The 22,382-nt window shown below is 42.0% G+C and overlaps 1 protein-coding gene and 1 non-coding gene across 6 annotated transcripts in view; both read right to left on the minus strand.

Moving 5' to 3' along the window:
* Window positions 1-22,382, minus strand: part of LOC137779546 (LIM domain-binding protein 3-like) — a 39,607-nt gene that overhangs the window by 16,054 nt on the left and 1,171 nt on the right. For 3 of the 5 annotated variants that reach the window (XM_068567435.1, XM_068567434.1, XM_068567433.1), the window contains exons 1-4: window positions 18,202-18,496; window positions 6,689-6,840; window positions 3,889-3,958; window positions 1,573-1,595 (exon numbers count right to left, since the gene is read on the minus strand). In XM_068567435.1, the coding sequence (XP_068423536.1) occupies window positions 1,573-1,595; window positions 3,889-3,958; window positions 6,689-6,840; window positions 18,202-18,297 (341 nt within the window). In that variant the 5' untranslated portion in view covers window positions 18,298-18,496. Of the gene's footprint in view, window positions 1-1,572; window positions 1,596-3,039; window positions 3,234-3,888; window positions 3,959-6,688; window positions 6,841-18,201; window positions 18,497-22,382 lie in introns of those variants that run through there. The other 2 variants (XM_068567430.1, XM_068567432.1) reach the window with 2 other exon arrangements.
* trnat-agu (transfer RNA threonine (anticodon AGU)) lies at window positions 10,052-10,125 on the minus strand. Its single transcript has one exon. It is a non-coding gene; the product is annotated as a tRNA-Thr (tRNA).

A 22,382-nucleotide genomic window follows, 5' to 3' on the forward strand; every position in this document is an offset into this window, starting at 1 on the left:
TCATGCATTTTAAAACTGTTCAACGGGAACCTCAGACAAATGGATCAAACTGTGACCTTTACTTAAATGCCAAAAGAGACGTAACGCAGATGATTGTATCAATCATACCCCCTCCCGCTCCCCCCGCCCTTTATTAAAAAACTATATGACTGTGTCTGAGGATGCATGCAGAGCCAATCAGCACACCGCAAACACCAAAGGGACATTCAAACATCCACGAAAACCCAGAGGGAGGTTCTGAAAGCTAAACGACTCACTGCTTCTTCGTTAGCTGGAGACTCATTTGTCTCTTTATTTTGAAGGAGCTATCACTCTCTTGGTTTTGAACAACGACAACTTTTCAGTCTGAAACACACAGCAAACCACGACGATGCACATTCACTCTGCACGGCAGACACTGTTCAAAGAAACAGACGATGCTTTGGTACACTCTAAAATAACGCCTGTGAAGTTTTCTGTGTTTGTGAGCTGTAACCTACTGTAAACTATTTCCCAGTAGAATAGTGTGTATTCATTGAAATATTACAGTTAAAAAAATTATAAAAACACAGTAGTGGGAAAATCACAAGTAAGTTACTTGTCAATAGCTGCCAGTTAAGCACTGTCAACTCCACAGTGCGTTTTTTACAGTGTAGAAAACGATCAGTGCTTGTTTTAACTTGTGTGAAGTCCCAGCTGGATTTAAGGCAGACTGCCAAGTTATATACTATATATATATATATATATATATATATATATATATATATATATATATATATATATATATATATATATATATATATAACTCGGATTTGAGATGGAAAAAAGGATACTTCAGAGGTATCCTTGAGGAACTCCATCAATAATGGTATATATATATATAGTTATATCACTATATATACATATATATATATATATATATATATATATATATATATATATATATATATATATATATATATATATATATATATAGTTATATTATATAACTTGGATTTGAAAAAAAAGGATACTTTAGAGGTATCCTTGAGGAACTCCAACAATAATGGTATATATATATATATATATATATATATATATATATATATATATATATATATATATATATATATATAGTTATATTATATAACTCGGATTTGGAAAAAAAGGATACTTTAGAGGTGTCCTTGAGGAACTCCATCAATAATGACCCGTTTACCCCAACCAACATGTCGGCTTATGCTACATTCTTCATCTTCGATTTTCAGGGAATAAGTAAGTCAAACTGACCCGATATTGCCCGACACTGGATCAGTTCACAGCATGAATCAAGCAGAGGGCAATGTTCTTTAAGGGGCAGGGAAACAACTGGGGCTGATGGGAAACGCTGTCTTGATTTGTAGGTTGGAGGCAACCGACTCTTCCCACCACGGTTTTCATTTCCTCGTAATTTTACCCAGTTGTCTATTATTGGACAATGATGCACCGGCGATTCAAAAAAGGCCACAGGCATCGCTTCACCCCATCAGGGAACAAACAGACACCCACGGAGCCAAACCATGCCTTAAAAGGACCAAACGACACAAGATGCACTCGGCCGGAGAGGATACTAACTTGGGAGCAGCCGGGGAGAAAACCTTTGTTTGACCGCCATTAACAAGGACAGAGGAAAGAGAAGATGAAGCCGTTAGAAAACACGTTCGCAGGTTTGTTTTGTGAGATGCGACAGCAGGACAACTTCCGCTACGGAGAGGAAAGAAACAAAAGGTCAGAGGTCAGAAATGAACCCAATGTTTTTTGCACTTCCATGGAGGCTGCAGAGAGTCTTCAAGAAGAGACGATGGAAGTTGTAGTTCACAAAGAAGGGTGAGAAAACCATCGCGACTGTAGCACAGCAGTTGTTTCTGTGTTGTGTGCGTGTGTGTGTGTGTGTGTGTGTGTGTGTGTGTGTGTGTGTGTGTGTGTGTGTGTGTGTGTGTGTGTGTGTGTATTGAGAAGGTTCCCTGACCTTTAACAGCAGCCAGAGGAAAGGAACAAACAGGTGTTTGGCATCTTTAGCGACACTGAAACCAAATCAATCTGTGAACTGAGGAAAGACCAAAGGCATGCTGGGTAACAGTGTATATGTGTGTGTCTGTGTGTGTTGTGTTGTGTTTACGAATAGGTATGGTAACACACTTCCCCTCACAGTAATATTACAGTAGAGGAACAGATATGTCTTCATCACTTTAATGTGAAGGTGGAGCTCATTTTCTTTACTTTACACACAGCTGGTTAGTGCAATCTATCAGTTTGTTATAGTTTGTATATTGTGTTATTCTTAATACTGCTGTGAGTCTTCTTCTTCTTCATCTTTTACAGCGCAACATGAACATTTACGTATCCGGCCTGTTGTTATTTACAGTTGTATTCAGGTGCAGGTTTTTGGGAGATTTGAAGACCCTGAATGTCCTGATGAGCCCACTTTTCTCCTTCTTCTCGGGGTTTAAAAAGGTCAGCAGAGTTTTTAGAGGAGCCAGTTATTGTGACACTTTGGTCAACGTGGCAGAGTGATGCAGAGTGATCTCAGAGGAGGAGCTGCTGCTCGTCGAAGAAACATAAACGATGTAGAATGAACTCTGTAACTGACAGTACCAGATGTTAGCATCTGTTCGTGTTGTTAGCATCTGTTCTTGTTGTTAGCATCGTTCTCGCTTCTTATCGAGTGAGAATAGTTTGGTTGACATCATGTTGACAGAACTTGGAGACGTTTAATGTCTTTCAACATCTGCACCATGCATCAGAGCTGGAGTCAGGATTTAGTTAGCCTAGCTTAGCATTAAGACCAATTAGGAGGGCATGACTCTGTTAAAAAAAAAAAGCCAAAATACACTGACCAACACCTTTAGGGCCCTTTTTAAAACTTGGAAAAAAGTCAAGGCAGAGCGACGTCAAACCAACAAAAAGTCCACGTGATGTAAATTAAATCAAATTAGCCGTGATAACGCGGGCCTTCAGCTTTCGCTCCTTCCTACAGCAGCAGCTCCGCCTCCGAGAACAAACTCCCGCCATGTTTTATTCCTCCTCTTCGTCTCTACGTACCCGGCAGGCCGACCCGCCTGAACGGCCGCCATCTCCCTCAGAGTCTCCTCTGAGTACAGGCCGTGTGGCGAGTTATACTGCTTCCTGTTAGCGGGGCTGACCGCCGCCGACCTCCTCCCGGGAGAGTCTGCCTCCGCAGGCCCGGAGGAGGCACTGCAGGCCGACAGGCGGCCGTTGACCTGCACTGACTGAGGCTTCGGGTGGAGCGAGAGGCGGGAGGAGACGGGGCGGGTGGGGGAGGGGCAGAGAATGTTGGGCAACAACCATCAATATCTGATGATCAATATTTTTTAGAGGCAAATTATACTGTGAATGCTGTGAAGATGTCTTATTATTATTAAAACTTTTAACATTTCCGCGTCATATTTTTTGCATTCAAGTCATTTGTTAATTGTTTTTTTACATTTTATGTTTTGTAATTTTAACCAGTGTATATTATCTTCTGTATGTATGCAAAACATGAAGATATTATTTATTTGGAGTAGCTCTTGAGAGGTTTCCATTACAACAAACATGAAAGTGTGTTCTTGGTATTTCTTGAGACACATGGATGTTTTTCTTGCTGCAGCCACCAGGAGGTGACAACTCATTATGTTGTGTGACTGAAACTGAGACGATGGAGACCGGTCTGGAGGACCGTCCGGATAGATGGAAGGAAGAAAAAACATATATCTATACATGTTCTGACAAAACTCCATATTTAGCTGGTTTAGAAACAAATACAGATTAAAAAAAAGTTTTAAAAAAACAACAGGAACATATAAAGAATCGAAAGATGAAAGAAATTTGATGTGAAAATATTTGAACTTACTATGTGCAGCAGCAGAAATGCATTATGGGTAAAGTTACCTGCTGGTGTGGGATCATGGGGATGGAGGAGTCCATTCTCGGTGCCTGCATCGGAGCGGGACGCTTGGCCCTAAAAGAAGAAAGAAAAAGAAAAACAGATGACGACGATCTGCACGAGAGACTTCTGATTCCCTTTAGTTTGCTTTGTCGTCGCCATTCAGATCAATACAGCCGGTGAGTTTCTTCATTTAGCTCTCAAAGTGCACCAGATTGATGCATGTGACTTTAAAACATACATTTTCTTCGTAAGGAGACGCCAATGTCAACTATAAAGCACTCAAACCCCCAAAAATGAAATTATAGACAAAGAAATTAAACATTTTTCAACAAACAAATGTAAAGTAACGTTTTAATATAAAAATAATGAGTCAAGATTTGCTGTAATCACCCCAAAAAATGTCTTACATCAACAACAAAACTGTACAAACATTGACTGTGTGTATGCGTGTGTGTGCGAGTGCGTGAAACATTTTCAACTTGCTCGTTTTGGAACGTTGTACATTTTCTGAAATGTGATGCGATGGAAGCCAACAGGCACAAACAAACAAACAAACAAACAAACAACGGGTGTTTGACATTGTGATGAAAGTCAAAATACATTTGAAGGGTCATTAAGAAATGACATGGTTGTTAACGAGACAATAATTGTACTTTGTCATAAAGCAGGAGCTTTGAGTGGATTATAAATAATCAATCTCTTTGTTCCTGATTTAAAAAGTATGAAATAACACGTTGCAATTTGAGATGAAAAACAATAAAGACAATCTCTTGTTTGCTCGTTTTTTCCCCTCCTCAGATTGCTTGAGCCCAATTAACCCCATTTACACATAACCAGGGTGCAATAAGAGATCAGTTTGCAGGCATTTCATGTCATCCTTCAGCATGTGGGTCACCGTGATGGAAACATCCTGTTTACTGGTCCACAGAAGGACGCCGACGTAAAGCGAGCAGTAAAACTGTGTCAGCGTCTCTTATCCACCTATTGAACGAAGGCAGCCCAAGGCTGTCAAACAAGAAAGGGGGACAATGGACAATTTTCTCCAGAAGGCGTTATATAAAAACCACAGTAAAACACGTACGCTCTAAATGTGTCTGTCTCAAACAAACCCAAGCCAAAAAAAGATGGATTTATAACGTTTACGAAGCCTTTTGGTTTATATTTAAATGATCCGAAAGCCGCAGCAGATTGATAGTGAACACAGCGAGATAGTTGGAGTTACTGTTGTGGAAAACAAACGTGCTATTTGGCGCTAAAATAGGACGTGACGTGGCACTCGCAGCTATTCGTTATAGCAAAAAAGACGTCTATGGACTTCCCTGCGCTGGCCGATTAAGGAGATAACGAGAAGACTCCCTCTGGAAAGGCTGACCTATAAGCTCTTCATAACAATATTGAGCGATTTATTAAGATCTGGCGACCAGTCTCGGCCTCAGTGGACCCCTCTGGACCAGACTGCGCTCTAACACTGTGCTTTTATTACATTTCTATCTACAATACAACTGATCTTCAACTTTATTTTCAGATTTTTTTGTGACCAACAGTCCATCGTAGACCTCAATGTCCACTTTTACCTCTCCTAAAACAACAACAAGGCTCCTCATCCTCAGCCTCAACGTCGGATCTTCATCACCCAGAGGGTTTGTAGTTATGAAACTCTGCCGTGGACCAACATTCATTTCCTCGCCGTGCTTATCAGATCTCCTCTGTAAGACACCTCCAGGTTAGCAGAAGGGTGGCTTCACTCTATTTTGGTCCTGAGTGACACCAAAACCGTCTGATGTTCACCATCTGCAGCAGACATCTCGCCCCTTGTTTACCCTCAAGCATTTAAGACGCCCAGCAACCTCAGAACTATCTATCTATAATCCTCTATTATTAGTGTATTAGACCAGGAGTACATGAACTTAACCCGATGAAAACTGTGGAAACCAATTTTGTCTCCTTTTCCCCTGTGTTTGAGTCGTCGTAGGAACCCCAAATTAATTCCAATACCTGTGTTTATTGTATGTATTTGTTCAGAAAAGTATTGGGAAAAAAATGTATATCTGCAAAAAATCACTGTTAAAAAGATATTTTGATCGTAACTATGAACATCCAGCATGATATGAGCCAGATTCCCCAAAAAAGCCTCCTGGAGTGTCAATAAGACACCTTTTTGGAAAGATTAGGACCTAAAGAATCAGAATCTGCAACAAAAATCACAATAAAACAAAGTCTTGGTCTGTTAGGAAGGAGTTTCAGTCAAAAAACTGTGTCCTTTGGTTCAAAAATGAAAAAAAATTACGTATTTTATGCCAAAAGATTGTCTGAATGGAGCATGCTGGGTATTAAAATGGGAGCGGGAGGATTTTTGTGCACAGCTTGTACTGTACTGTACTGTATTCACGGACAAATGTGAGGTACTTGTACTTCACTATATTTATCTGACAGCTTCAGTTACTTTATGAATTAAGATTTTTAAGAACAAAACATATGCACAGTTTGTAAAATGTGATGTTTTGTTAAAAACATAAACCCCCAAAGTTTGTCATTAATTAGCCGATTGACAGAAAACTGTAAAAAATATTACATATATATTTTTGTTTCAAGCTTTACAAATGTGAAATGTTAATGTATTTCCTTTTAATAATATTAATAATTGTAATGTATAAGTAATAATGTTGAGGTGTGTTGCATGAGCATCTCTTTCTACGCTGACGACACAGAGGTTTCACTCATGTAATGAACTCGTTGAATCAATCGTAGTTGAATGAACTGGAACTATTTCTTGCACAGAGAGTCATTGGTTTCGGCCCTTACTTGGTCATGGTGAGCGCCAGGTTGAAGTTCGCCATCTTGATCTTGTTCTGGGCCTCCAGGTGAGTCATCCCGTCGGTGCCGACGCCGTCTATGGCGACGATGACGTCACCCTGGACCAGGTTACCCTGCGCCGACTTGCTGCCCGGAGTGATCTGTACAAGCACAAAGACGTTTAGATCTCATTGTTTTGTCTGAGAGTCTTTCATCGGACAAATCATGAAATGACACATACAATAAACCTTTTGGAAACCACGGCAATTTTAAGTCCCAGCGTGCCCCATTCAGACAATCTTTTGGCATAAAATACGTCATATTTTTCCATTTTTGAACCGAACGACACAGTTTTTTGACTGAAACTCCTTCCTAACAGACCAAGACTTTGTTTTATTGTGATTATTGTTCCAGATTCTGATTCTTTAGGTCCTAATCTTTCCAAAAAGGTGTCTTATTGACGCTCCAGGAGGCATTTTGAGGGAATCTGGCTCATATCATGCTGGATGTTCATAGTTATGAACAAAATATCTTTTAAAAGTGATTTCTTTGCAGATATACATTTTTTTCCCAGGACTTTGATGAACAAATACATACAATAAACACAAGTATTGGAATTAATTTAGGGTTCCTACGATGACTCAAACACAGGGAAAAGGGAGGTCTGGAGACAAAACTGGTTCCATAGTTTAAGGGTTAAAGAACAAAAGTGCAAAAACAAAAATCAACTCAGGTTTGAAAATCGAATAACAAAAAGTTAAATTGATGAGTAAACACGTCCCGTCTTCACGTCATCTTCCAGAGATATGCTGAATGTAGGTTCATGTCACACATCTGGTCAACGCACACGTCAATCTGTGTCCTTCAATCACTTAATCGTGAAAAGCTGGATGGAGAAAGCTTCAGTTTCACAGGAAACAATCAATCAAATGGGAACATAATTAATCAATACGTTAAGGATTAATATGTCTGCATGCTAAAGTCCTTTTAATCTAAATAATCCTCCTCCGGATGGGAGTTTTGACCCTTGTTCACAACACAGTAACACAAACCAAAACGGTCGACAAGTCTGCGTTAAAATTAAACTGTTTGAATGTATTGAAGTGTTAAATCTAGAGACTTGGTAGATTTTTCAAACGTTGTAAATCCTGTGTGCATTTTTTCACTGAAAACATAGAAAACCACTGCGACTTAAGAGGATCGCCGACTCTCTTATGGGAAATCAGACGCCATCCTCAAAAAGAGACACTGCAACGCCGACGAGAGTCATGAACTCTTTTCACGGGGAGAAATCTGCTCAATCTCATCTTGTTATTCACAAGATTTCACCGAAAAACATGCGACGAATTAGCATTAAAGTGCATCTGGGACTTCTGAGTAGTTAATCAAGTCGCTGTCGGCCTGCTAAGAACTGCTTATTATAAGAAAACACACAGTACAGCTGAGGCTGGAAGGAATGTAATTAGTTCTGCAGGTATTAAGTGATTAACCGAAGTGTTGGACAGTGATGGAGACAAAGCCAGAGGATCACCAACGTCGCTACAACTCATCCTGAGGTTTGAGAATGAATGCCTGAAACACGTTTCACCACAAAGTCCGAACGCTATTTGAAATATTTCAGCCTGTGAGAAAGTCGTGGACGGCATGCTGCTACGCTAACGTGGCTAATAAAAGTGAGAAGTTTCCACCATCGGATGAAGAGTGAGACTCGAAGCCGGATGGAAACACTTGATCACATTCGACCTCGTGACCTTTAACTCACAAAGTCCGTGGCGCCTCCGACACAATGCCGCGGCACAAGTGTTCATGCCGGAGTGGTGAACGCCGGACAGCTGTCTGTGCGCCGCTAACACCCCCCGTCCACTCACTCTGATTAACTTCTCCGTAATTTCCATCCACAGAGGTTATAATATCCCCAGGCTGAAAAATGTGACCTTTGACCTCTGCACCTGTTGTGGAGGACGGGACGGTGGAGGTAAACGCTTCAAGAGAAGGATGATGGTGCAAAGTAGCCCATTAAAGGTACAGGTAGCACTATATAATAAGTAGTAAGGCATGAATACAGACTGGATTCATCATTTATAAAGCATTATTCCAACATGAACACTTATTAGTAACTCATTAGTGTGCAATTCACAAACACAGTTGTACTACAGTACTACACTGTAAAAAAGCCTGTGAAATTTACTGTGTTTGTGAGCAGTAACTAATAATCTACTGTAGTTATTTACTGTGTTGTTGTTGTTTTTTTTACAGTATGTTACTTGTCAATGGCTGCCAGTTAATAACTGTTCATTTTGACAGTGCATTTTTTACAGTGTACTTCAGCACAAATTTGAGGTATTTGTACTGCACTTTATTCGATTGTTTTCCCTTCATAAAAAATAGAGATTATAGAACATTTGTGATGAACTGAAGGATAACATGTTCCTTTATGTGTTGAGAAACCTCTCCAACTCCTGCAGCTTAATAAATTCACACAAAAGCATTGCTTTTTCTTTATGAAGAAAAGTGGTTCTTGGAGGTCAGCAACATATCTTATAGAATGTGAACTAGTAAAAAATCTTTACTATATCTTCTTAAATAATTACTCAAACAGATCAATAAATTATCAAAATACTTAGCGACTGGACTCAGCTGGATTATTCCTTGCACATTTCAAAATATGTACTTTTGCTTTTTAGCATTTGTGTGTCTTCTTTGTGAGAAGAGTCTGAACAGATTGCTGAAAAACAGCAGATGTTTGCAGGATAACTGGCAAAAAAACTGCAGTTGAGACGTGGATGAGACTATATACACACACACAGACACACACACAGACACACACAAACGCAGACACACACAGTCGGTGATAAAGTCTAAATAGCGCTGTGACACTTAGCTGAAGCTCTTATCTCGCTCTGACTCATCTGACATTTCCACTGAATGAGGGCTAACGTGGCGTGAATGAAACATCGCCCCCTGGAGACGAGCCGTTAGCCGTTAGCCGCTAGCCGCCGCTGACGGTAACGTGACAGCAGGGTCCCGCCTCACACCCTGCTCATGCTGCTTCCAGCCGGAAGAATTCCTGCACGCCGATCGCTGAATGAATTCAGCCAAGCTGAAGGAAGCTTCACTGACTTAAGACGTGCGACATTTTCTTCAATACATCTTTGTTGACATGCAGGGTTTTTCACCAGAACTCTTAGCAAGGATCCTCGAGGTTTAATAAACATCTTGAATCCATTTCCTTCCTTAAAAAACACTTGCAAAGTCACGTTTTTGTGTGTTTCAATGCAATATTGTTTCACCATGGCGTGTTGCCACATGTAGGTCAGTAGAAAACTGTGTATTGCATCACATGCATGACATAAAGATGATACACAAGCACCCAGGTGCTGCTGGGATTTGAACCCAGGATCTCCTGTTTACTAGACAGGCACTTTGACCAGCTAAGCCACAGCACCTCTGTGCCGATGTTCAGCCACATGAGGCTTCAACAAGACCAGCGAGGTGATGAACGCGGCGCTTTGGCTCATGTTCAAGCCTCTTTAGCTCTAGCGGACGTGAAATAACAAGTTCTTAAACACTGAAACAATTTCAAAAGAATGTTTTCTTTTGTAATGTAACATTTTTTTTACTGTTTTTATTAGTTTTATTCTATTTGTTTTATTGCTTAGCTTTTTCTCGAGTACCAAGAAAAGCACTATATACATTAAATGCATTATTATTATTCACTTTTAACCAGAATTCATCAATTTCTATCCACTATATTTCTTATCTATATAATTCAAAAGTGTATTTCTTGTGATTATTAGCCCATCGTCTGCTAACAATCACTTTTATTCAACAACAATCAACACAACCCGCTCCTCGCTGTGGCTTAGTTGGTTAAAATGTGTCTCTCATGAACTAAAGCTCCTGGGTTCAAATCCCGCCGCAGTCCGATAACTAATAACTTCCTACAGGAAACTCTTGTTGCATCACGTCGAAGCCTCCCGTTTGCTGACTGCGTCTGATTTCGGCTTCCAGATTATTTCATCGCAGCCGCTTTGGATTAAAGTGAACAAATGTTTGGAGCTTTTGTCCCGCCGAGTTTGAACAAAGCGAGTCCTGTCCCGGCCTCCCGGTGCTGCGGGAGCGGCCTACTTTCCCTCCGAAGCCACTGACCCACATACGCTCTACACACACACACACACACACACACACACACACGTCGTCTTCCGGTCGCATCGACGTGCATTTTCAACACGTGAACCTCGTCTCTACGGGATCTACTGGACAGTTTTCACACGGAGAATGTGTAATTATTCGTGTGCAGCGGTAGAGATGACGTCATCTCTAGAGATGATGACGTCATCTCAACCGCCGGATCGTCCATCCGGAGTGAAACACGTGATCCTGGACTTTAGTGAACACACTGACCCGACGGCAGCGACTCTGTGGCTCTGTAACAGTAGGAGAAGAGCTGATAAGGTGTGTGTGTGTGTGTGTGTGTGTGTGTGTGTGTGTGTGTGTGTGTGTGTGTGTGTGTGTGTGTGACCTTCACAGGCTAAAAACAGCCTTCTGCCTGTCAGCAGCCACAGACGCCCACTGCCACTCTGCAGGCCTCAGTGTGCTGCTGCATGTGTCCGTGTGCTGTGTGAGATGTGAGAAAATGCAACGAGTGGAAGCAACGACTTCACCTCGTCAATGAGTTATGTTCACGCACATGTTTACTGCACAGATTCACAGTTTTTGGGGTGGAATTGACTGCTCATACAGGGTTGCTTTGGCTTTTAAGTCATTTTTTGTAGTAGTTTTGTAGATGCTTTGCATCACTTTATTAATATTAATTACGCATTTCTTTGTCTTGTCATAGTTTGTTTGCATCTCTTTTAACTCGTTGAAAACTGTGGAACCAATTTTGTCTCCACATCTCTTTTCCTCTGTGTTTGAGTCGTTGTAAGAACCCCAACTTAATTGCAAAACTTGTGTTTATTGTATGTATTTGTTCAGCAAAGTCTGAGGAAAAAAATGTATATCTGCAAAAAAAAATCACTTTTAAAAAGATATGTTGATCGGAACTATGAACATCCAGCATGATGTGAGCCAGATTCCCCAAAAAAGCCTCCTGGAGCGTCAATAAGACACCTTTTAGGAAAGATTAGGACCTAAAGAATCAGAATCTGCAACAAAAATCACAATAAAACAAAGTCTTGGTCTGTTAGGAAGGAGTTTCAGTCAAAAAACTGTGTCGTTTGGTTAAAAAATGGGAAAAATATTACGTATTTTATGGCAAAATATTGTCTGAATGGGGCATGCTGGGACTTAAAATTGTCGCGGGAAGATTTTCGCGCACGGTTTCCAAAAGGTTCAGTCATTTTACATCTTTTGTGGACGTTTCAGGCCTTTTTCATTGTAGTTTTGTGGTTATTTAGTGTCTTTGTAGTCATTTTGCATCTTTTTGTCCCAGTTTTTCACAATAAATGGTAATTAGTCGCTTCAGAAAGAGGATCTGAACCGTCCCTCCTGAACCTTTGGGAACACGGTGCAGACCCTAAACACCCTTTACCATAACTGTATTTCAGCAGCGTGATGGTATAAAGGACCCAGATATCTAAAGAAGCACCAGTCCTGGATCACAGTCGGGGTTCCCTGATGTGAAACCGTTTGGGATCCCCGGCTCCGTAACAGGATGGGCGGGATCAAGAGCTCACGGAGGGCCGAGTCAGCTCCATGTGTCACCGCAGGGGGTCCGGTTACCTAAGAGCTCGGCTTTCACACGGCCTGTAAAACTTTATTTAAGAAGCTCGGAGCGACGCTCGACTGCACAGAGGACGGAAAATGTACAGACCCACGTCTGCAGAGGGGCATTTTTTAATAATAATGAACTTTCTATCGTTCGGTGGCTGCAAACTCTACAAAATATTCTTGCATTTCCTCCATTATTCATCAAATTTGCGGCAGCTAAACAATAAAATCGGCAAAGTTGCACAGATGCAGCTCTTCCTGTCGCATTCAACCTGATCACCTGGACTAAAACAAGAGATAACGGCACTTTGAATATGCTTTCAGCGTTTCTATTCATTTCTTTATTCTATTCGACGTTTAATGTAATCTGAAGGCCGAGGTCAGCTGTTGTCGTTCCAACATCACTTCTTAGTTTCCTCCATGAGCGTTCCTCCTCCTCTTTTATTCTTTATCGAGTCGAGAGCTTCGTTCAGCTTCTGTCATCGTCTGATCTCGTCTCACCTGAGCTCTCCCGCCGTTTCAGTCGGCTCTTCGGGGGGAAAAACCGTCAGTCTGCTTTATTGCAGTGAGTTGAGAAATGCAAAAGAAAAAGGTTTCTGAACATCCATCACGCCAAAGGAAAAGCCAAGAGACCACACGGAAACCTGCCGGGACGTTTGAGGCTGAAACCGAGCTCACCCGAGAGCGAGAAATCATTTTAATATGTGAAGACGTTGAAGGAAAAGAAACCACTCTGAAGCCGTCTCCATGTTATTTACGGACAAATAACATGGCAATAAACACATACGTCACCAGTCAAAGCTCCGTTCTGGCATTTGAACTCGCTCACACTAACTCAAACTATCTAATCCAAGAGATTTTTTCTTTCCAATACCAGACAAATGCTTTTTAATCTATTTTGGATGAGCTCACAAAAAGAGTCGTATCTCTTGTGATGGAGGCTAATAAACTGGCTCTAAAGCGGCTCTACGGGAGCTGATGAAAGCTCAGCGGCTGCATGTTGAAAGCTGCGTAAATCTTTAAACACACACACACACACACACACACACACACACATATATATATAAAAAGAGTCATCAGTATTTCCTAAAACAGCTGCTCTCAGTTTTAATCACACAAACAGAAGGGAATAGTGCATTTGTTGGGGACTATTTTCAGCGGTGGATTAATCCACATTTGATGCTCGAGTATTAGAGCGAGTATTCGTGGCAGCAGGACGACGTGTGAGGGATTGAGTCGAAATAAACTACACTGTGTGTGTGTGTGTGTGTGTGTGTGTGTGTGTGTGTGTGTGTGTGTACTGTCACCCAGTGCAGCGGCGAGGCTCATTAATGTGTGTTTGAAACACACGTGAACAAAAACATCCACCTGAATATTGTTAAGAATCCCGCCAGATTGGTAATCTAATCTGTCGGTTCATCATCCCACTGTTTTACTTCTCCTCCCGGATGCAATTTGCGGCTCTAAACCTCTGAACCCGAGGAGACAAAGGACCGCCGAGCCCAGAGGGATGATGGGAAGCGGCTGGTCGTCTCTCCCTCGTCCAGAAATTCCCTGGCATCTAGTGAAAAAAAAAAAAGCCACCGGTGCCAGAGAACGCGGCGTAAATCCAATTCAAAGAGCGCGTCTGCTGTCACACCGACGGCAGATTATAGCCACATGTCACCGCACGCTGAGATGGAGATATTACCCCCCCCCCCCTAACAAAGCTCAGGGTTTGTGTGTCGTTATCAGTGTGTGGGCTTGTGTTTATTTCCGCAACACGGGGACATTTGTAGTGAAAGCCGATTTATGCGCGTCTAACAGGCTTTTCTGTTCCGCACAAGCACACACACAGACACACACACACACACACACACACACACACACATGTGCACACACACGCATGTGCGCACACACACACACACAGATTTACGGTACGCAAAAAAAGTGCAGGACAAATTGGAGGCGGAGGGAGTATTTTTAAATAATTTGACAAAGTTATTGTCGTCGGGACTTTTTTTTCATCCCGAAATTGCAACAGATGAGTGGATGAATGGATGAATGGATGAGTGGATGAATGGATGAGTGGATGAGTGGATGAATGGATGAGTGGATGAATGGATGAGTGGATGAGTGGATGAATGGATGAGTGGATGAATGGATGAATGGATGAACGGATGAGTGGATCTTGTGCTGTAGTGTCTTTCAGCTCGTCACATATTCGAATGAAGCAGTTTATATATTAGTATTCGCACCCATACGACGTCAATCCTTAACTTTTTGACTCTGATAATGTGGAGTGGAAGTAACAAAATATAATAACTCAAGTAAAATACCTCAAAATTGTACTTGGGTACAGAAACTGAGTAAATGTACTTTGGTATTTTCCACTGCCAACTGCTAATCTACGACTGTAGCTACTACACAGTTAACCTTTTGGAAACCGTGCAGGAAAATCCTCACGCTTCCATTTTAATACCCAGCATGCCCCATTCAGACAATCTTTTGGCATAAAATACGTCATATTTCTCCATTTTTGACTCGAACGACACAGTTTTTTGACTGAAACTCCTTCCTAACAGGACAAGACTTTGTTTTATTGTGATGTTTGTTGCAGGTTCTGATTCTTTAGGTCCTAATCTTTCCATAAAGGTGTCTTATTGACGCTCCAGGAGGCTTTTTTGGGGAATCTGGCTCACATCATGCTGGATGTTCATAGTTATGATCAAAATATCTTTTAAAAGTGATTTTTTTTGCAGATATACATTTTTTTCCCAAGACTTTGCTGAACAAATACATACAATAAACACAATTCATTCATTTTGGGTTCCTACGACAAAATTGGTTCCACAGTTTTCAACGGGTTCACGGAAGCTATGAACTCCATGAATGATCGGTACTATTGATTAGATCTAATCGATCAAACCAATCAGATCAGAGCACAATGAGTCCTTGACTTTTGGCTGAACGTCACAGTGAACCGACACGATGACATCCAGCAGCTGTCACACACACACACACACACACACACACACACACACATACACACACACACACACACACACACACACACACACACACACACACACACCAACAGCAGCCATGGAGGAACAGCTGACGAGGAGCTTCCCTTTGGTTCCTCTCCGAGCTTCATAGTATTCCGTGACATCATCGCCCGGCGGCCATGTTGGAAAAGATGAACCACAGCTGTTTTACAGTCCGACATGTTTTACTGGTCAGCAAAAGGTGACGTGACAGGATGAACGCTGGACGGAGGCTCAAAGTTTCCATTCGAGCGTCTCTTTTCTACGACTTCTGGGATTCTTGGATTTATTGGAAATGTCTTTATTTCCTTTAGTGCATCACACTGAGGGACACTAGTGTCCATACAGAGGTTTTAAACATACTCACTGACAGTTATGAGTATACTATTTGTGAGTTTATGTGGACTGATATGAAATAACACCTGCAGCTAACGGGGCTAACAGCGAGACGCCTTTCTTCTCTCTACAATAGATCTTTTTCCAAGAATAAATATCAACGCTCTACAAACCTTCGAGACATATTTCCCTTCACTCTCTGCTTCTTCTTCGCTGAAGGCCGATCACACGCTCAAAACATCGCACACTCAACCTGCTTTCCCACAGAGATGCTTTTAAACACGGTAAACCTGCATGACATGTCATGCATTTTATTCTCTAGAGCTGTGCATACGGCATGCGAGGGGTCAGAGGTCACAGATCCTTGGGACAACTGTGAGGATTCAAGTCTGCAGATACTGCAGACACTCAGTGCTTACGATACATTTTAGGCGTAATTAAAACACAAAAACACACTGGTGGAAATTCAGAAATATCCTTATTTGTTTTTCTAATCCCCTGTTAGTATCTGTTCAGCTAAAAATTAACAAACTATTGTCAAGTGGCCTTCAAAATAAAAGTCATACCAAACCGCCTCGGTGTCAGCTTTACACGTCTTGATTATTGTAAATCATTCATTCAAGCTGAAACTATATTCATCAACTATTTGTGTTATAAATTAATATATTTTTGAATCAATCAAGCAGTAATGCCAAAATATTCACAAGTTCATGACCCTCGCTTGTGACGATTTAACTGCTTTTGTCCGTTGTACATCATAGTAAACTGAATATGTTGGGGTTTTGGACAGCTATTTCAAAGCTAAATCTTGGGGCCGGGTGACAATTTCTGACATTTTGTACATTAAATCATTTAAAATCATGGCATGTTGTTCCTTTCTCGTCTACATGGTCCAGTTACAAAGCAAGAGAGTAGAAAGCAAACACAAGATTTGACAAAAGTCCAAATGATTGACGATGCTTCCTGTAAAAAAACTTGCATCCCGTCCCATCCTGCGTCTCAATAAACCCCGTCCATTTTGCCCTTTTCTATTGTCTCACAGGAGCTTTATTTGAACCACAAAGAGCTGCAGATCTTCTTCCCCAAACGTCCACCTGCTGCAGAGACCTGCAGAGAGGACGACCGGTCACGAGCGTGACCGTCAAACAGCGAGAATATAATGTGACGGAAAAGCCTCGACGCCTGAATCGCAAACACGCCGCCGACAAGAGAGAAGATCAAAAGGTCAGAGATCACAGCATCCTGACAACGGATCCACAGAGGTGGAGGAGGGTTTTCTCTCTCTCTTTCTCTCTCTCTCTCTCTCTCTCTCTCTCGCTCTGCTCTATTCAGAGAGACGATGGCTGTGAAACCAACACCAGCTCCAGTTTTAGGCCTCCGGCTCTGCTTTCGGCCTCCCTGACAAATCCTGGCAGCCGTCGCGTCCCCGCGGGTCTCAACCCTCCGACAGCAGGCCGATCCAGGATCATCCGCCAATCACACTTTATCGCCAAAGAGCCGGAAAGCAAACGATCAACGTGAAACAGGAAGCAGGGGACAGAATATCTGCAGTTTTCGGGTTCCCCAGAGTAGATTAAAAAAGGGATTATCTGCAGCCGTTGGTTTCCTTTCATTCAGCTTTGAAAAATCAATTTGCAGAGAATCGTCTACACTCATCATCAAGTTACTACCGAGATCTATTTGACTGGTTTCATTCAAACTCAAATTACTGAACAAATCACCCAAAGAAAATGGCAAACGTCTCCTTCTAATGACATCATTAATGTCCTTGAAATCATTATTTTCCCTTAACCAGTGAACAAATCATCAAATGTGATGAGAAAATAAAAATGCCTCCAGTGATCCTCTTCCTTAAAATGATTTCATTCCTTCCTTTTTCAAATGTTTGCACCAACCAACCAACCAACCAACCAACCAACCAACCAACCAACCAACCAACCAACCAACCAACCAACCAACCAACCAACCAACCAACCAACCAACCAACCAACCAACCAACCAACCAACCAACCAACCAACCAACCAACCAACCAACCAACCAACCAACCAACCAACCAACCAACCAACCAACCAACCAACCAACCAACCAACCAACCAACCAACCAACCAACCAACCAACCATACAACCAACCATATACAAATCAAATCAGCTTATGTTGATTAAAACAAGGTTGACATATTCTTACACCACCAAGTGTCTCGCTATTGTGAAGTTAGGACTTTCAAAACTCAGACACAGAATATAAAATAATGTATACTTGATAAAACTTGATTTTTTTTCACCCCAATGTTGAAGATATACACATTAAAATAAGAGAAACCTGCAAAACAATCCAACCAGAAAGCAAACTGAACTCATGTGCAACTGCTCATGGAGGAGTTTTCAGTTGAGATTAAAAAAAAGAAGAAAATCCTGAATTAAAAAAGCAGATTATTTTAGTTCCTTACCCTGGAGATGGTCAGCGGCATGTTGAAGTCCTTGCCCCCCTGCAGCCTGAAGCCCCAGGGCCCGGGGCCGGGCAGCGACACGGTGTAGGTGCTCATCGTTCCAGGCGACTAAAAGAAACCTCCGAAGTGGACGACGGGGATCAAACCGACTTTTATTTTAAAACCCCAAAGCCGCTGGCTGGAGGGATTGGACGGCACCGACGAGTAGCAGCCTCTGGAAGGAAACGGAGAAACGTTAAAGTATTGAACGGGTGAAATGACGAAGAGCAAACTTGGAAATCTTTTCGTTAAATGTGTGAAGCGCTCGCACCGAAACGGTAAGAGAGAAAGAAAGGATTTGAGAGAGGAAGACAGAAGAGGACTTGCCTGCTCAGAGGAACTGAAGTGACAGCCTAAGAATAGCCGGAGATAGCACTGTTGCATTGTGGGGGGGGGGGGGGGTGGGAGGTGGAGGGGTGAGGCGGGGTGAGGCAGGGTGAGGCAGGGGCGGAGGGGAAACGAGGGGGGGCGGGACTTATATGGTGTGAAAGGGGACACCCGGTATGCCAGGCCCGCCGTGATTCACAGGGGCTAATATAGGCCCAGCGGATTCTTCTGGACTCCCCCCCCCCCCTCACCCCTTCCCTCCCTCACCCCTTAACGTCCAGGGTCTCCCTCGGACCCAATCAGGGGCGATGCCAGGAAATGTCTCATTATCGTGGTGGTGATAAAAACCACCCAAACTGAAATGCCAAGAGTTAAGTGGCTCCGATAGCCGAAAGGTCAGGTGCAGATGGGTTATTACGACGAGGTTGCAAGTTCAACTCCCCCTCCACACCCTTTGCTGCTAGAGTACAAGGCACTGGATGAGTCTGTCGCGTGATGTAGCAGCGCGGCCGTTTGAAACCCTCTTTGCTCGGCTGCTGATCCCAGATGTGCATCGTCATTCTTGTTTAAACTGCAGAGGCTTTTTTTTTTCTCGCTGGAGCCGATCCCAGCTGACGTTGGGTGAAACCGGGGTTCACCCTGGACCCGGGTCGCTAGATTATCGCAGGGCACATGTGGAGACGGACAAACCATTCACGCTCACATTCAGAACTACGAGCAATTCAGAGCCTCCATTTCAAGTCCCAGCATGCCCCATTCAGACAATCTTTTGGCATAAAATTTGTATTTTTTTCCATTTTTTAACCGAATGACACAGTTTTTTGACTGAAACTCCTTCCTAACAGACCAAGACTTTGTTTTATTGTGGTTTTTGTTGCAGATTCTGATTCTTTAGGTCCTAATCTTTCCAAAAAGGTGTCTTATTGACGCTACAGGAGGCTTTTTTGTGGGAATCTGGCTCATATCATGCTGGATGTTCATAGTTATGATCAAAATATCGTTTAAAAGTGTACACAAGTATTGGAATTAATTTGGGGTTCCTACAACGACTCGAGGTCTGGAGCCAAGATTTTTTATTTTCTCCAATAAATGATTCATCGCCGTGTTTATTTAACATCAGATAATCGTGATTAAAAAAATGGCGAAGATGACGATTTCACTCTGAATCATGAATATACTGAAGTTTATGATCACATAAGTCAAATAAAAGCAACAAAAACAGAGAATATTTTGCTTGAAATATGACTGAAAACGTTCAAATATCAACACAGTTGATTATTTTTCGATAAAACCAACATGTCAGGTGTCCCAATACTGTCTGGCTTCCTGTCTGCGACTATTTCCAACAGCAGTTTAATCCACATTTGATGCTCTTGTATTAGAGAGAGACTATTTGTGGCAGCGGGTCGTTGTGTGTGGGATGGAGTAAAAATAAACTACAGTGTGTGGTCTAATGAAGGAACCCAGAGCAGCAGTGAGGCTCACTAATGTGTGTGTGTTTTTTCCTATTTTGGGGACAACAATGGAGGAAGAAGATACACATCAACCTTTATCTGTCAGTATTTGAACTGCATAACATTTAGTTTGACATTGTGGAGTTGTGATGACAAGTCGCACTGCAAACAGCTCCTGTCTGGAGAGCGACGCATGTACGTCGGAGTAATGGTCTTTTATTTTGGCAGGCACCAACAACAGGTGAGCATTCCTCGACACACACACACACACACACACACACACACACACACACACACACACACACACACACACACAGCTGAGCAGTCAGCATGTGTGAGGTTTCATGTAATGGCTACAGAAACTTTACTATGTTAAATTTAATTTAATTTCCTGAATACACACTGCCTTTGTGTTTAGTTTATTCCATTGTGTGTCTGTAAAGTTTTGGGCACGACTATGACAACAAATTTCCCCTTGGGGATTAACAAAGTATCTATCTATCTATCTATCTATCTATCTATCTATCTATCTATCTATCTATCTATCTATCTATCTATCTATCAACTCACATAAAACTACACTACCCATAATCCCTCTTGTTATTGCAATTGGACTCACCCTTCATAATTGTGTTGTCTTCTATAAAAACACACACATTTAGCGTTACAAAACTTGGTTAGCTGGAGCGCTCATGAACAATTTTAATGAAAATAACATCCAGAAGACATGTGGCTTGTGAAAAATGTTCACAGTAGGAATAATTTGTGTTCACGTTCACGATTTCTGGACTCAGGCTCTGTCGCTAGTCTCCTCAAAAAAGGGGCGTGGCAATGGTGAAACCCCCGTGACACACATACAGGAAGCTGTCTCTGACACAACAAAACAGCCCCAGGGGGAGAAAGTAATGCAATATATTATAAATAAAAAGGTAAATAAATAGCATTGTCTTAATGATTTTAAGTAGAGTCCACTAAATATGATTTTAGCTCTCCAGAGGAAGAAATCTGTCTCTTTAGCTCCTAAATAATCCACTCTGTTCCCCAAGTACAGCTTGTTTCTCTTTGAAAAAGACACTGTGAGAGCAGCGAGAGTCAACCAGAAGAGTTAAATTGTGTGCCGGACACATAAACGCTGAGTTATGAAGCTGCATAAAGCCGAGCGGAGCAGCAGATTCAGTCGATTTCAAAATAAAAGCCCGACCCAGTGACACCGGTCGAGGCCCACATGTGCAGCCTTTACTGTGTCGGCGAATTGTTAAATGAATATTGATGTGAGAAATGATCCAAATATGTTCATGAAACATGTCTGTAGAGGGGGCAGAGACTGACAGGCTGATCCCAGAGCAGCCTGATCTGCTCAGCCTGTTATATCACCGGCTAAGTTTAGACGCCTTTGTCACCGAGAGGAATCTGACGGAGAGAGCTTTTCCCAGGGTGCAACACACCAATACAGCTCGATATGAAGTAAATAGCATGTTATATTACTCCACGAACATACACATCAAAATGTGTTGAATGCAATATTTAAATGTGTGCTTTATCTACTTCCATATTTGCCAGTTACACATATTTTTGTAGGCCCACTTCATGTGGATGCATGAACGGGCCAACCGTGCTCCATCCATCAGTAGCTCTTGAACACGATACAAAGCATCAGCACCGAGCATTTCCTGCTTAAAAAGGTGGTAAAATCTTGTCATAGAAACAACACACATGGACAGTTAAATAAGAGAAAAAACAATATGGATACACAACCGTGAAGTTGAGCTTCTGGGCTTCGATTGCTCTCTATAAAACAACACCAACCTCTTTCATTTCTTATTTTATAAGGTCTGTATGTGGTTATTTTAGTGAAAGTCACACACACACACACTCTCTCACACACACACACACACTCCAGTTTGTCTGCATTGAACTGAACTGACCTTTAGCTTAACGAGGCGGCCCAATTAAGAAACTGTTTAAAATGACAAACTATTCGCAAGTGATCTGAGGTCAGTTATGTGGCGTTAATGCTGAGAGAGAGATCCACTATCACACCCAACCCTCCCCATTTATTACACACACACACACACACACACACACACACGCACACGATTTAACACCCTCCTCATGTAGCTGTGAATTGTTTCGCCGCTGCTCACTGCTCTCTATGAGTCGTTGGCGCAGCTCGTTTTCTAAACTTGAATCTCCAAAATGTCGTGAACTGAAAACAATACCGGGGGTCTGAATGTGAACTAGCGCCCCCTGTGGTGGAGGAAGTATTCACACGCTTTACTTCAGAGTATTCATACCACACTGTCAAAATACTTTGGTACAAGTAAAAGTCCAGCGTTTAAAAGTTTACTTTAGTATAATCAG

This window comes from Clinocottus analis, unplaced genomic scaffold (genome assembly GCF_023055335.1).
Source record: "Clinocottus analis isolate CAN_PGR_092001 unplaced genomic scaffold, fCliAna1.0.p SCAF_8, whole genome shotgun sequence".
NCBI classification, from domain to species: domain Eukaryota; kingdom Metazoa; phylum Chordata; class Actinopteri; order Perciformes; family Cottidae; genus Clinocottus; species Clinocottus analis.